Here is a 13,188-nt window from a genome sequence, read left to right as displayed (position 1 = left end):
TATGTAAAGTGTCCTTGAGTGTTGAGAAAGGCACTTATAAATAAAATGTATTATTATTAGTTTTATTATTAATAAGGGAGACTTGCCTGATTCTGGAGCTGCTTTCGCGTCTCTTTAGCACTTTTCTCTGGTGCACTATAAACCCTTATAATAACTGAGTTTAGTCTGTTTTTTCCATTAACAGCTTCTTTTCCATTGGCTTCTGTCACAATCTATTTGCATACTGGGTGTGTCCAACAGTTTCTGACTAACACTCACCATCAGTGTGTAGTGATCAGTGATTCCCCCCCTGGACTACCTTACAAATAATCTGTAAAACTTCCCCTTTAGTTGTAATAACTTTATATTTTAATTCATGCTAACTCAAGTTTTTATTCCCTATTACTTAAAACATTTGAGCAAATCAGCGGCCTTAAAAAAGTTAAGAAAACTCAACTTATCCAGTCTTACAATATAACAAAAATAAAATAAAGTTAAATCAGCTTCCTCTTTAGTTGTAATAACTCGATGTTTTAATTTATGCTAACTCAATTTTTCAGTACCGATAACTTAACGTTTTTAAGGCAACCGGTTTCCTCAATTTTTTTTAAGTAAATTCAACTTATCAGGAATTACAGTGTAGTTTTCTGACCATATGCATCATATTACCACACATAAAGCCACATATAGGCGCATAGAGAACAGTGTAATTTTAGTTTAAAAGGTTTTGACAACCGTCTACTTACTGAAAACAAAGACTTTCCTTCTGTTTATGAAGCGACTGCTGAAAAGTGACACAAGACGAGTAGATAAGACTCTAACTCTCTCTCTCTCTCTCTCTCTCTCTCTCTCTCTCTCTCTCTCTCTCTCTCCCAGGGCTTCTTTCGGCGCAGCATCCAGAAGAACATGGTGTACACCTGCCACCGCGACAAGAACTGCCAGATCAACAAGGTCACGCGCAACCGCTGCCAGTACTGCCGCCTGCAGAAGTGCTTCGAGGTTGGCATGTCCAAGGAAGGTGAGGCGGGCGGCTGGCATGCCGACCCTCTGGCACGGCACCCAGAGACGGGCATACCGACACATACACACTGATCCCGAGCCGCGGGGGGGGCGGGGGGGCACGGCACGGCACATCCAAACAGATACAGACGTTATAAACAGAACTAAACTCCTCAGCTAGGACAGAAATGTCCATCAGCACGGATTACAGCATTGCTCTCAGGCACACTGTGCTCACATTATTATTATTATTATTATTATTATTATTAATAAAACTCAGGCACGGCTCCCAACGCTGCAGCTATTTACCTGTGTTACATTATTTTAAACGCAGGTCCTTCTGAACAGGAGCTTCAGAAAAAACGCCTTTCATTCTGCAGAGTTTAAAAGGTTGAAAGTTGCTCCAGAATGAACAGCTGTATTGATTTATGAGTGTTTGGTACCTGAAGTGAACCTCAGAAACACACGTTTGTCGATTGTGTATATAAAACTAAAATAATAAAAGTAAAATAAAGCTGTAAAAAACAGGCCATTTCCAAAACCTCCAAACTGTTACATCACAGTCTTGACACAACAGTCAACAGTTGCATACTTACTATAGTGCCTTTCAAAAAAGTTAGAATATCATTGAAAAGATGCAGAGCTTTCAGACCTCAAATAATGCAAAAAAAATAAAATAAAATAGTTCATTTCGTCACTGTCCAATGAAAAACACTTATCTTCATTTTTGTCGATTTTTAGTTTACTACATAATTTGAACAGACAAACTGTCCCTTACACTCTGCCAAAATCTCTTGATGAATGGACCAATAGAAACTCTTCAAAATGACCTGAAATATACTCTTTTTACATTGACTTCCATTGAAAGTTTACAAGTTTTTTTCTCTCTCCTGTAAAGTTGCTGTTTTAGAGATAATTGTTTTTCATTGGACAGCGACGATATTCATAAAGTTTTAAGAGTTCAGAAATAATCAATATTTGGTGGAATAACCCTGGTTGGTTTTTAATCACAGTTTTTTTCATGCATCTTGGCATCATGTTCTCCTCCACCAGTCTTACACACTGCTTTTGGATAACTTTATGCTGCTTTACTCCTGGTGCAAAAATTCAAGCAGTTCAGTTTGGTGGTTTGATGGCTTGTGATCATCCATCTTCCTCTTGATTATATTCCAGAGGCTTTCAAATCGGTAAAATCAAAGAAACTCATTGTTTTTAGATGGTCTCTTATTTTTTTCCACCTCCCAAAAAGCAACACATTAATCATTTATGCATCAGGGAACCACTTATATACTTAATAATTATATTCCTTGTCTCTTATTGAACAGATACTTTGTTGACTTTGAGATTTGTTTGTACTCTTTCTTGTTGGGTTTTGAATGTAATTTGTCCACGTACTACAAAAATAACTAATCTGTGAGTGCATGATAAAGAGCATAGATCAATTTCAGGGTTAATTCAGTATATCAGTGACCTTTTATTTCAGTATGTCCGTATTTTACACACAATGGAAGCTGGAGGAATCATGGGAAAGTCAACAGAGTCACTGGTTTTCACTTCATAAACGAGTCCCTCCCCGCTTTCCATCAATCCGTCAGCAGTGCGGGTGATGTGTGTGGTAGCCCTTCCTAACGCCTCTTTATGACCCTGGCATTAACAGATTTGTGTCACGCCGAAGACAATAGTGCCAGTAGTGTAAAGGCTGCGTGCGAGAGCGTGTGTTTGTTCACTTGCCAGGGTCTCGGCGGTGATCTCAGCGGGAGAGTGGCACGCTGGTCCTGTATGTGTCCGCGGGGACATGTATGTGTGTGTTTATATGTGCGGGATGTGTGTAGAGTCCGGGATCACATTGTGCCTCTGCTATTACTGGATATCCTGAGAGGAAGGAAAGAAAGGGAGGGAGGAGAGGAGTAGGAGGGGTGGTAGAGAAAGAAAGAGAGAGAGAGAGAGAGAGACCTGGCAGTGTGGAGATATATATATAACTCCGAGGAGTTATATATTCTGACGTATATATTCTGGCGGGCTGTATACATATATATATATATATATTCTCAGAGCTGTTGACACCTATGCTGCCAGTTCAGGCTCTGGGTTTCTATACCCAGATCCTTCATCAGCTTTTAAAAGTAATTAAAATTAAATTATTCGTATTTCATATTTTTCACACTATAAGGTGTACCTAAAATACTTAAATTTTCCAAAAAATTGTCAGAGCTCCTTATAATTTGGTGCTCCTTATGTATGAATTTTATCAGTCAGGTAAAATTAAGGAGCAGTAAAGTCACTCTGAACACTAAAGTACAGAGTTATACGGGTGAGGAGTCTTCAGTAAAGTTTCTCCAGCACTAATGCCGGGAGCAGCAGTATTAGCATTAGCATTAGCGGCTAACTGCAGCACTAGCTCTTTCGCCATTCAGAGGCAAGTATATTGGACTGTAGTCCAATTTTTTTATATGGTAAAACAAGCTACGTCAGGCAAACCGCTAGCTAATTGTGCCTTGGGTTTCCTCAGTGTAACGCTTTCTGGCGGCTTTTACTAGCACTACTTTTATAATTTAGCTTAATCAAAGAAAATGTGACATTCTAGGGACCAATTAATGGATTCTTTCTACTGGTTCTACTGGTCTATGTTACACAGTTTCAGAAAACATATACGCAAAAGCTTCATGCAACTTTACACAGTGCGAATTGCTGTAAAATAAGCTTTTTTGTTGTCTAATTTTATCCCATTTATCCCATTTTAAACCCGATTTACAAGGCCAATTACCAGGGAATGCCTTAATACCAGGAGGCTGAAGACTAGCACACGCCTCCTCCGACACATGTGAAGTCAGGCTCCGCCTCTTTTTAGAAAAACTGTTGCTGATGCTGTAGCATTACGAGTAGCATTGCTAAAAGCGGTAACACTCGGATTAAAAGCGCAGCGACTCGGTTCTGATACATCAGCACACAGACGCAGCCTTGTGCTAAGGCCAATTGTGCTCTCTCAGGGCTTTGGTTGCTGATGGCAAGCTGCATGACTAGGATTCTAACCAGCGATCTCTCTCAATCATAGTTGCTTTAGGCTTTATTCTGCTGGACCACTACAGGATAAGCTTTTACTGTTAGCCACGTTAGCTTTTTAGCTCCAGATTAGAACTGCAGTAAACCGTTGAGACAGAGCGTGTCTTGGCTGACCGTCTGCTCTTGAGGTAAGGGAAAATCCTGAGCGTTAGATTCTTAGATTTTCAGCCAAACCATCACTTCAGAGCCGAGCAGCATCAGGACATTTCTCTGGCTGCACGTTTAGCGGAGAGACACCAGAGAGCACTTCCAGCCGCTAAGATCACAGCTTGGCGGAGGAACGGCGGTCCTGATTCATGGCGGAGGTTTTGACATGTCTGTCCGTATGACCCTCAGCTGTGCGGAACGACCGCAACAAGAAGAAGAAGGACGTGAAGGAGGAGATGGTGCCGGTGGAGAGCTACGAGCTGAGCGGAGAGCTGGAGGAGCTGGTGAACAAAGTGAGCAAAGCGCACCAGGAGACCTGCCCCTCGCTGTGCCAGCTGGGAAAATACACCACAGTGAGTTAAAGCCTACAGCAAACAGACACATCTGCACTCTTATATACTGATAATACCCGTCAAAAATCTGGACACACCTTCTTACTCAGTGTTTTACCTTATTTCTTATTGTAGACTAATATTAAAGACGTGAAAATGAAAATTAAGTGAACGGATAAGGTACACAAATATAATTACGTAGTAAACAGTGAAAATCTAAACCTGATGAACTGAGATGGTGATTTTAGAAGAAGATTTGAGATGAGCTGGAGCTTCACATAAATTTGAAGCTAAACTTAGGATAAATCTGGTTTTATTCTGGTTTCGTTTAACATGTTTTCTTTACTAAATAATTCAGCATGTGTTTCTCTATAGCTATATTTATATTTATATATTTTTATATCAGTATTATAAGAAGAGGTGTGTCCAAACTTTTGACTGGTACTGAATACAAATACAATATAAGGATTATTATGAAAATACTGTGCATTTTGGCCCTCAGAATGTTAAAATATTTTATTTTATTGACTATATATTATGACATATTTACAAGAGAAATGTGAAGCTAAACTTAGTATAAAAGTGGTTTTATTCTGGTTAGTTTAACACTTTTAGTAGTTCTGCATGTGTTCCTGTAGCTTTATTATTATAGTCTTCAATATAATATATAAAAAAAAAACATAAAAAAAACACATTGAATGAGAGAAAAGAGGTGTGTCCAAACTTTTGACTGGTATGGCATACAAATCTACTATACAAAAGGGTTATTATGAAAATACTGTGCCTTCTGGAACCCAAAATGTTGTAATTTTTCATTCTATTGACTATATATCATATTATATATCATGAGTTATCATGTCATATTTATAAGACTATACAGAAATTATATATTTTTTCAGCTTAATTACTATTATATGCAGTATTTTTATTAGTAGTACTTCATGTTCACCCTGTCATGGGAAGCTACTGGACACAGACAGGGTGAAAAATTACAGGAATCTAGTGAAAATAATTGGAAAATAAGCTAAAATTGGCATTTAATGAAAACATAGTTGCACAATATGTGAGTTTCAGATGAAATATCAGTGTTAAAGAAACATTTTAATTGTCTAAAATCATTGTAATTAACTTGATATTTTTACCTATGAGAAATATTAGTGTTACACAGTGTTACATAGTGTTTATATGAAATTAAAAAAACCTGAATAAAATATTCACCCATATAGTATTTCTTCACGTTTCCTTCCTAATAGAATATATATATATATGTTCCAGTAGAAAAGATAAATGAGTGTCATCCCCTCTTTAATTCAGCCTGAATAATCCTGCGTTTGTAGTTCGGGGAGATAAGGATTATAGCTTTGTTCCTACAGTAATATTAGCTCTTCATAAGCTCTATATTTAGCCGCCCTTATCTTGGACCTAATTTAAACTCTATTAAATTTATGGGACGTGAATACGAATGCGTCTCCTGAGGTTTAGAACATGCCTCACTCTCCTCTTCCTCCTCCTCCTCCTCCTCCCTCTCTCTCTCTCTCTCTCTCTCTCTCTCTCTCTCAGAACTCCAGCTCGGATCACCGTGTGCAGCTGGATCTGGGATTGTGGGATAAGTTCAGTGAGCTCTCCACAAAGTGCATCATCAAAATCGTAGAGTTCGCCAAGCGTCTCCCCGGATTCACCACCCTCACCATCGCCGACCAGATCACCCTCCTCAAATCCGCCTGCCTCGACATCCTGGTAACTTTCACTATATTATTATTGTTTAACTTTAATAGCTTTTACCTAATGACATATCTTTAATAAATAAAATATACGGTAACACTTTAAAATAAGGCTCCTTTTTAAAGGGTTTATAAAAAGTTTATAAAGGAGTTCATGAATGGTTATAAGTTGTAAATACTTTAAAAACATTAATAAGCTCTTACAACACATAAATTGGAAGTGACAAACAGTGACAATGACTTTTTTTTAACATATCTAATAAAATAATATAAAAAAGTCAGTTTACTCATTTAATATGTTATTATTATAGTTAAATAAATAAATGTATTAACAGAAATGTTAATTCTGACTGATGTTTCTGATCTGAGGTTTAACCATAAAAAAATGAGGAGTGGAATCACTATTATCACTATTTGATACACGACAGGCCACCGTTTCCCTTCCTATTTATGTGTTGTTACAGCTTATTAATGGTTTATAACCTAATTAATAACCTAATCACTAATCTTCTTTCTAAACTAATTAAAAAATCTTTTTAAAGCCTAAATTGTCATATTTTAACACATTCTCCAATTCCACATATTAACAAAAAAAAAACTATAATGTGCTTTATTTACATCAAGCATAACTGATTAAGCATAACATTATGACCTCATTTTCTGATATAACAAGGACCCTACTAAAGGAGCTACTAAAAAGTGGGGTGATTTTATTTTATAACAAATAAAAATATAATGCTACAAAGGGTTAAAATCCATTTCTAATGCTCAGTTTATTCCTATTGCTACTTACAGCTGTAATTTTTTATATGCTTTTATACTTTTACTGTATACTATAGTTTTTTTTTTGCAATACTAAAATGGCACAAAACTTTATTTTCAGTTTTATGTTCATTTGATTTTTTTAAAGGTCCAAAATATTAACAGTGCACTGGATTTTGCACCGTTATCACTCCTCCTAATTGTGTTGTGTTGTTGTATTTGTCTCAGATGCTGCGGATCTGCACGCGCTACACACCTGAGCAGGACACCATGACCTTCTCAGACGGATTGACCTTGAACCGCACGCAGATGCACAACGCGGGGTTCGGGCCGCTCACAGACCTGGTGTTCGCCTTCGCCGGGCAGCTGCTGCCGCTGGAGATGGACGATACAGAAACAGGACTTCTCAGCGCCATCTGTCTGATCTGTGGAGGTACTGCACTAAACCCCCCCTCTATATTATACTGTACTTTATACTACTGCTGCCCTCTGCTGGAGGGAGATAGTTTAAAAATAACCAGAAATAATCAGAAAAATCTAAATATTATAGCAAGCTTTCAGAATAAATTTCACAATAATTAGTAAGATAAAAAGATAAAGCCAGGCTCACACTATAGGCGACTGATCGGCGACACAGGGTCACAATTTGCACGATTTACACACTCAAGAACTACTGATACCATGCAGAGAATTTCTATACAGGAGAATACGCACATGCAAAGATGAAAAATGATTGATTTTATATAAAGCAACTGAGTAAAATATGAATAAATGTCTGATCAGTTTTATACAAAAAAAAAAAATACAGCTCTAGACAAAATGAAGAGAGCACTTCTCTCGTCTAAAATCATTTTTTTTTTTATTCAGTTCTGAATCAAATTTTACTATTTATATGTGTATCTTGGCATCATGTTCTCCTCCACCAGTCTTACACACTGCTTTTGGATAACTTTATGCTGCTTTACTCCTGGTGTAAAAATTCAAGCACAGTCATCATTAAAGTTTGCTAATTCTGTCCCTGTTTCTCTGTGTTGTTCAGACCGTATGGATCTGGAGGAGCCTCAGCGTGTGGACCGTCTGCAGGAGCCTCTACTGGAGGCACTAAAAATTTATGCTCGCCGCCGCCGACCCAACAAACCCCACATGTTCCCCCGCATGCTGATGAAGATCACTGACCTGCGGGGCATCAGCACCAAAGGTCAGAACACCTGCACCATTCACACACCTGTTCAGACCAGCAGCCACGCCCACACAGCACCAGAATAACCCTGGTTTTTAATCACAGTCTCACAGCATCATGTTCTCCTCCACCAGTCTTACACACTGCTTTTGGATAACTTTATGCTGCTTTACTCCTGGTGCAAAATTCATTCAAGCAGTTCAGTTTGGTGGTTTGATGGTTTTTGATCATCCATCTTCCTCTTGATTATATTCCAGAGGTTTTTAATTTAGTAAAATCAGACAGGAGTGGGTTAAAATAGCCTTTAAAACACTGTTCCAATACTCTCCCAAACTAACCGATTAATTGATTTATTGATAGATTGATAGATTCTTATTCAAATCTGCTGTCCTCTATCTAGTTAAACTCTCTGTGATGAAGTTTCTAGTGGCTCAGTGTTCCTATTAAGCATCTTTGATTTGCTTAAAATAGTATATATCACTTTATTTTCTGCCTCAAATCGTTACTGATGCATGAATATTTCATTTTTTAAATAATTTAAATAGATAAGGACATTTTAAGACTGTACCTGAGTTTTTTAACAGACTATTTTACTGTCTGTTTAATTATTTCAGGAGCGGAGAGGGCGGTGACTCTGAAGATGGAGATTCCCGGCCCCATGCCTCCTCTAATCCGAGAGATGCTGGAGAATCCGGAGGCGTTCGAGGACCAGCCGGAGTCCGGCGAGAGCAAAGCCGAGCCCCCGGCCCCACCTCCGGCCCCGCCCCTCACCATGAAGACAGAGCGCGAGGACGAGGACGACGGCTGGGCCAACGAGAACGGCAGCGAACCCTCGCCGGAGGAGGAGGACGAGGACGAGGACGACGTGGAGGAGGAGAGGGGGACGGACAGCGACGGGGACGCCTGGAGCGGACAGGAACCCAACGTCCAGGACATGTCCAGAAAGAGCCATGGGGGGAGAGCCCAGTGAGCGGGACTTACCCCTGCCCACAAACAAACACACTCACGACTCATACACACCCCCCCGTACACTCTACACCCCCCCCCCCCCCCCCCCAATCACAGCAATCTGCCCCCCCAGGGGCAAAACATAGAGCCTTATCACTTCAGCCACCTCTAACTCAGGACTCGCGCTCAGTGATGAGAGACTGTAAAACGCAGATCACGCCTCTTCTCAGGAACTGTCTTCAAAGGGCAAAGAGGGAAGACGCGAGACTTATCAAACTGACTCATCCAGCGGACGAAACCGCTGTCGCTTTTTTATACTCTCGCGTTCCTATCGAAAATAACGGAGCAGCCAAACCGACAGGAGCCAGCATGTGAAACAGTCGCGCAAAAAAACAACTACCAACGGGTTCAACGTCACATTTCGTCTCAGTTCGTCTCATTTTCGTCTCTTTTCTCCAGAAAACTGCAAGAAAAAAAAGAAAGAAAAAAGAGAAAAGAAAGAAAAAAGCTCATCCCCGTCTCCTTTTTTTTTCTTTAATTTTGTTTATGTTGCTCTTGATGCATTTGACGAATAATGTTTTGACTCTTCCAGCCTTGATATAGTTCTCTTTACTTTTACATTTTATGAATAAGCCCATACATATCTATATACCTTTATATATATATATTTTTTTCGTCTTTGTATAATGTTTTTTTTTTTTTTGTTCAGTTATGCTTTGTTTTGGATAGCTTTCCCAAGGAGAAGCAAAAAAAAAAAGAAAAGAAAGAGAGAAAAAGAGAGAGAAAGAGAAAATGAAAGAATGAAAGATGATGGAATGACTATAAACTGGCTATAAGACCTCTACTATAGTCTATACACCCGGTCATTTGACTGACTGGGCTTTTTTTGGGCACTTTGGCTCACTGTAGACGTCGATGATAATCATAAATTTGACAGCAGCGCCTCTTCAGTAACTCCCAGTTACAGGCCGGTCCTCGTGTTTTGAAGATCGGCATTATGGGTATTAGTTCTGGTTGTGAAATACACAGTATCTTTTGTTTTGCCAATCGAGTAGTGTGTTTTGTGCCAAAGCATGCAAGTCTGTATAAGTTCAGGAAGAGAAAAAAAAGTTTGAGATGTTTGAGTTAAAGCCAAACTCTAGAGAGGAAACGTCTCAGTTCAAATACCATTCAGAACCCTTAGATTACAGGTTCAGAACTTCTCAGAACTTCTCTGAATTTCTCAGAATTTCTAAGAACTTCTCTGAACTTCTCAGAATTTCTCAGAACTTCTCAGAATTTCTAAGAACTTCTTTAAATTTGTTTCAGAATTTCTCAGAACTTCTAGGAATTTTTCAGAACGTCTCAGAACTTCAGTGAATTTCTCTGAACTTCTTGGAACGTCTCAGAACTTCTCGGAACGTCTCAGAACTTCTTAGAATTTCTCAGAACTTCTCAGAATTTCTAAGAACTTCTTTAAATTTGTTTCAGAATTTCTCAGAACTTCTAGGAATTTTTCAGAACGTCTCAGAACTTCAGTGAATTTCTCTGAACTTCTTGGAACGTCTCAGAACTTCTCGGAACGTCTCAGAACTTCTTAGAATTTCTCAGAACTTCTCAGAATTTCTAAGAACTTCTTTAAATTTGTTTCAGAATTTCTCAGAACTTCTAGGAATTTTTCAGAACGTCTCAGAACTTCAGTGAATTTCTCTGAACTTCTTGGAACGTCTCAGAACTTCTCGGAACGTCTCAGAACTTCTTAGAATTTCTCAGAACTTCTCAGAATTTCTAAGAACTTCTTTAAATTTGTTTCAGAATTTCTCAGAACTTCTAGGAATTTTTCAGAACGTCTCAGAACTTCAGTGAATTTCTCTGAACTTCTAGGAATTTTTCAGAACGTCTCAGAACTTCAGTGAATTTCTCTGAACTTCTTGGAACGTCTCAGAACTTCTCGGAACGTCTCAGAACTTCTAGGAATTTCTCAGAACTTCTCTGAATTTCTCAAAATTTCTCAGAACTTCTCAGAATTTCTTAGTTTTTGTTTCAGAATTTCTCAGTTTTTCTCAGAATTTCTCAGAATGTCTGAAGCCACGCCCCTCCCAGAGATACATACACTTCTCACCGCAACTGTTTCCAGGTTGGACAAGCTTTGCAGAGCCTGAAACTGAGCAGAAGATCTCACTTATTAAGCTAATGAGAAACGATAGCGTGATGATAATGAAAGTGTTTTGGGAGTAAAATTCACCTTACTTGCCTTACAGATAAAAAAAAAAAACAAAATAAATAAAAAAAAAACATCCAGGACTGGAAGGAACATCTCCTCACTTGAACTTAGGCTGTTGTTGCACTTTAGGTTTTGTTATAATATCTGTATATATGGCAACAATGGAAAAAACAAATGTTGCTTCAAATCAAAGTTACGTTTGAGTAAATTGTCATGATACCAGATATTTTTTTTATTTCAGTACCAATACACTGTCAACCTGGTGCTATAGCCTGTATCGCAGTTATGAACATGAGTATTGGACTTTTAATGTAACGTATATATTAAGAAAAAAATCCTTGCTTTTTTTAAATAAAAAAACAGTTTGTTAAAATTTATATGCAAAGCCTTTATATGCAAAAATTGTATTTGTGATGTCTTTAAAAAAATGCATTTCCATACAAAAACAGTTCAGCTCAACCTAGTAGAGTTTAAAGCGCTTCTGTTTATTTACAGTAAGCTTAGATTCCCAAATTTCTCTAGCATTAGGGCTGGAGCATTAGCATTAGCGGCTAACTGCTAGCGCTACACCCTGAGTGTTCTGGTAAATCAGGGCGATGTTAGCTAGCAGTTCATCCCACATAGTTTGTTTTAACACGGTAAACGCGATGATGACTACAGACCAATATACTCACCTCTGAACGAAGAAAGAGTTAGCAGTTAGCACAGTAAACAAGTAATGCTAATGCTGCTCCAGCAGTGCTCCAGCAATGATAGCCGGGATTAACAACAGGCTACAGGCTGATAATACTCACCTCTAAACGGCTAAAGAGCTGGGGCTCAGCGCTGTTAGCCGCTAATGCTAATGCTAAACAGAAACTCATTCCTCTCCATTTTGCACTGAATTGTGGGATACCAGTGTCCATCATAACCACACTTAAAAGCTATTCAGTTGTGGGTATTTATTGTGGATAATTAATGTATTGAGTAAACTCAACTTTGATTGTTTTATCTATACTACATACTTGATACTCTTAAACATAACTAGTTGTTATATTGTATTACCAGACTCTTAAAAAACATGTAAATGCTTCTTTAAACATGGAGTTCATCACTTTTACAATGACTTTAAATGGAACCAGAAATGGTTCTTCAACAGAATCGCTAAAATAACCTTTTTTAGCTTTAAAACCAGAGCTGTTACAAGGCATTCGGGGCATTTAAGGCCAGAGAATAATATTTATAATATAATATATAATATTTGGTGGAATAACCCTGATGGTTTTTAATCACAGTTTTTTTTTTCATGCATCTTGGCATCATGTTCTCCTCCACCAGTCTTACACACTGCTTTTGGATAACTTTATGCTGCTTTACTCCTGGTGCAAAAATTCAAGCAGTTCAGTTTGGTGGTTTGATGGTTTGTGATCATCCATCTTCCTCTTGATTATATTCCAGAGGTTTTCAAATTGGTAAAATCAAAGATACACATCATTTAAAGTGCTGTCTTAATTTTTTCCAGAGCTGTATGTACTTATATCCTCGGGCTTTTGATTGGTTTGCTTGCTCCGTTGAAACGGGTCTGATTAACACCACTGATTAAGTCTGAGTACAAGTTAAATTTAAACTCAAAATTTCCAGCTTTTTCTCATTATGCATTATTGTGAGAACTCTGTAAAGCTTGTCCAGCCTCTCAAGAGTGGCAAAAAAAAAGTTGCATATTTGTGGGCGGAGCTTGGACGGGTCAATGCTATTGGCCGATCCAGCTTCACAGGAGCGCTCAGGGGGAGGTCTGCTATTGGCCGTTTATGTAGCACTTCAATTACACCGCTGTGAAACACGGCGAGTCTTGGTGCTGGCTCATACCCTTCAGATCAA

The 13,188-nt window shown here is 38.5% G+C and overlaps 1 protein-coding gene across 3 annotated transcripts in view; it reads left to right on the top strand.

Annotated features, from left to right (window-relative positions):
• The window catches only part of rarga (retinoic acid receptor gamma a), a 93,535-nt gene extending 81,827 nt beyond the window's left edge, over positions 1-11,708 (top strand). For all 3 annotated transcript variants that reach the window (XM_022677083.2, XM_022677084.2, XM_022677085.2), the window contains 6 exons: positions 856-997; positions 4,375-4,538; positions 6,078-6,254; positions 7,229-7,433; positions 8,040-8,198; positions 8,795-11,708. In XM_022677083.2, coding sequence (XP_022532804.1) covers positions 856-997; positions 4,375-4,538; positions 6,078-6,254; positions 7,229-7,433; positions 8,040-8,198; positions 8,795-9,150 — 1,203 coding nt within the window. In that variant the 3' untranslated portion in view covers positions 9,151-11,708. The remainder of the gene's footprint in view (positions 1-855; positions 998-4,374; positions 4,539-6,077; positions 6,255-7,228; positions 7,434-8,039; positions 8,199-8,794) is intronic.
• Positions 11,709-13,188: the final 1,480 nt, after the last annotated feature.

This window comes from Astyanax mexicanus, chromosome 13 (genome assembly GCF_023375975.1).
Source record: "Astyanax mexicanus isolate ESR-SI-001 chromosome 13, AstMex3_surface, whole genome shotgun sequence".
In the NCBI taxonomy this organism is placed as follows: domain Eukaryota; kingdom Metazoa; phylum Chordata; class Actinopteri; order Characiformes; family Acestrorhamphidae; genus Astyanax; species Astyanax mexicanus.
The sequence above is the reverse complement of the archived record's forward strand: the minus strand, read 5'-3'. Positions and strand labels throughout refer to the sequence as shown.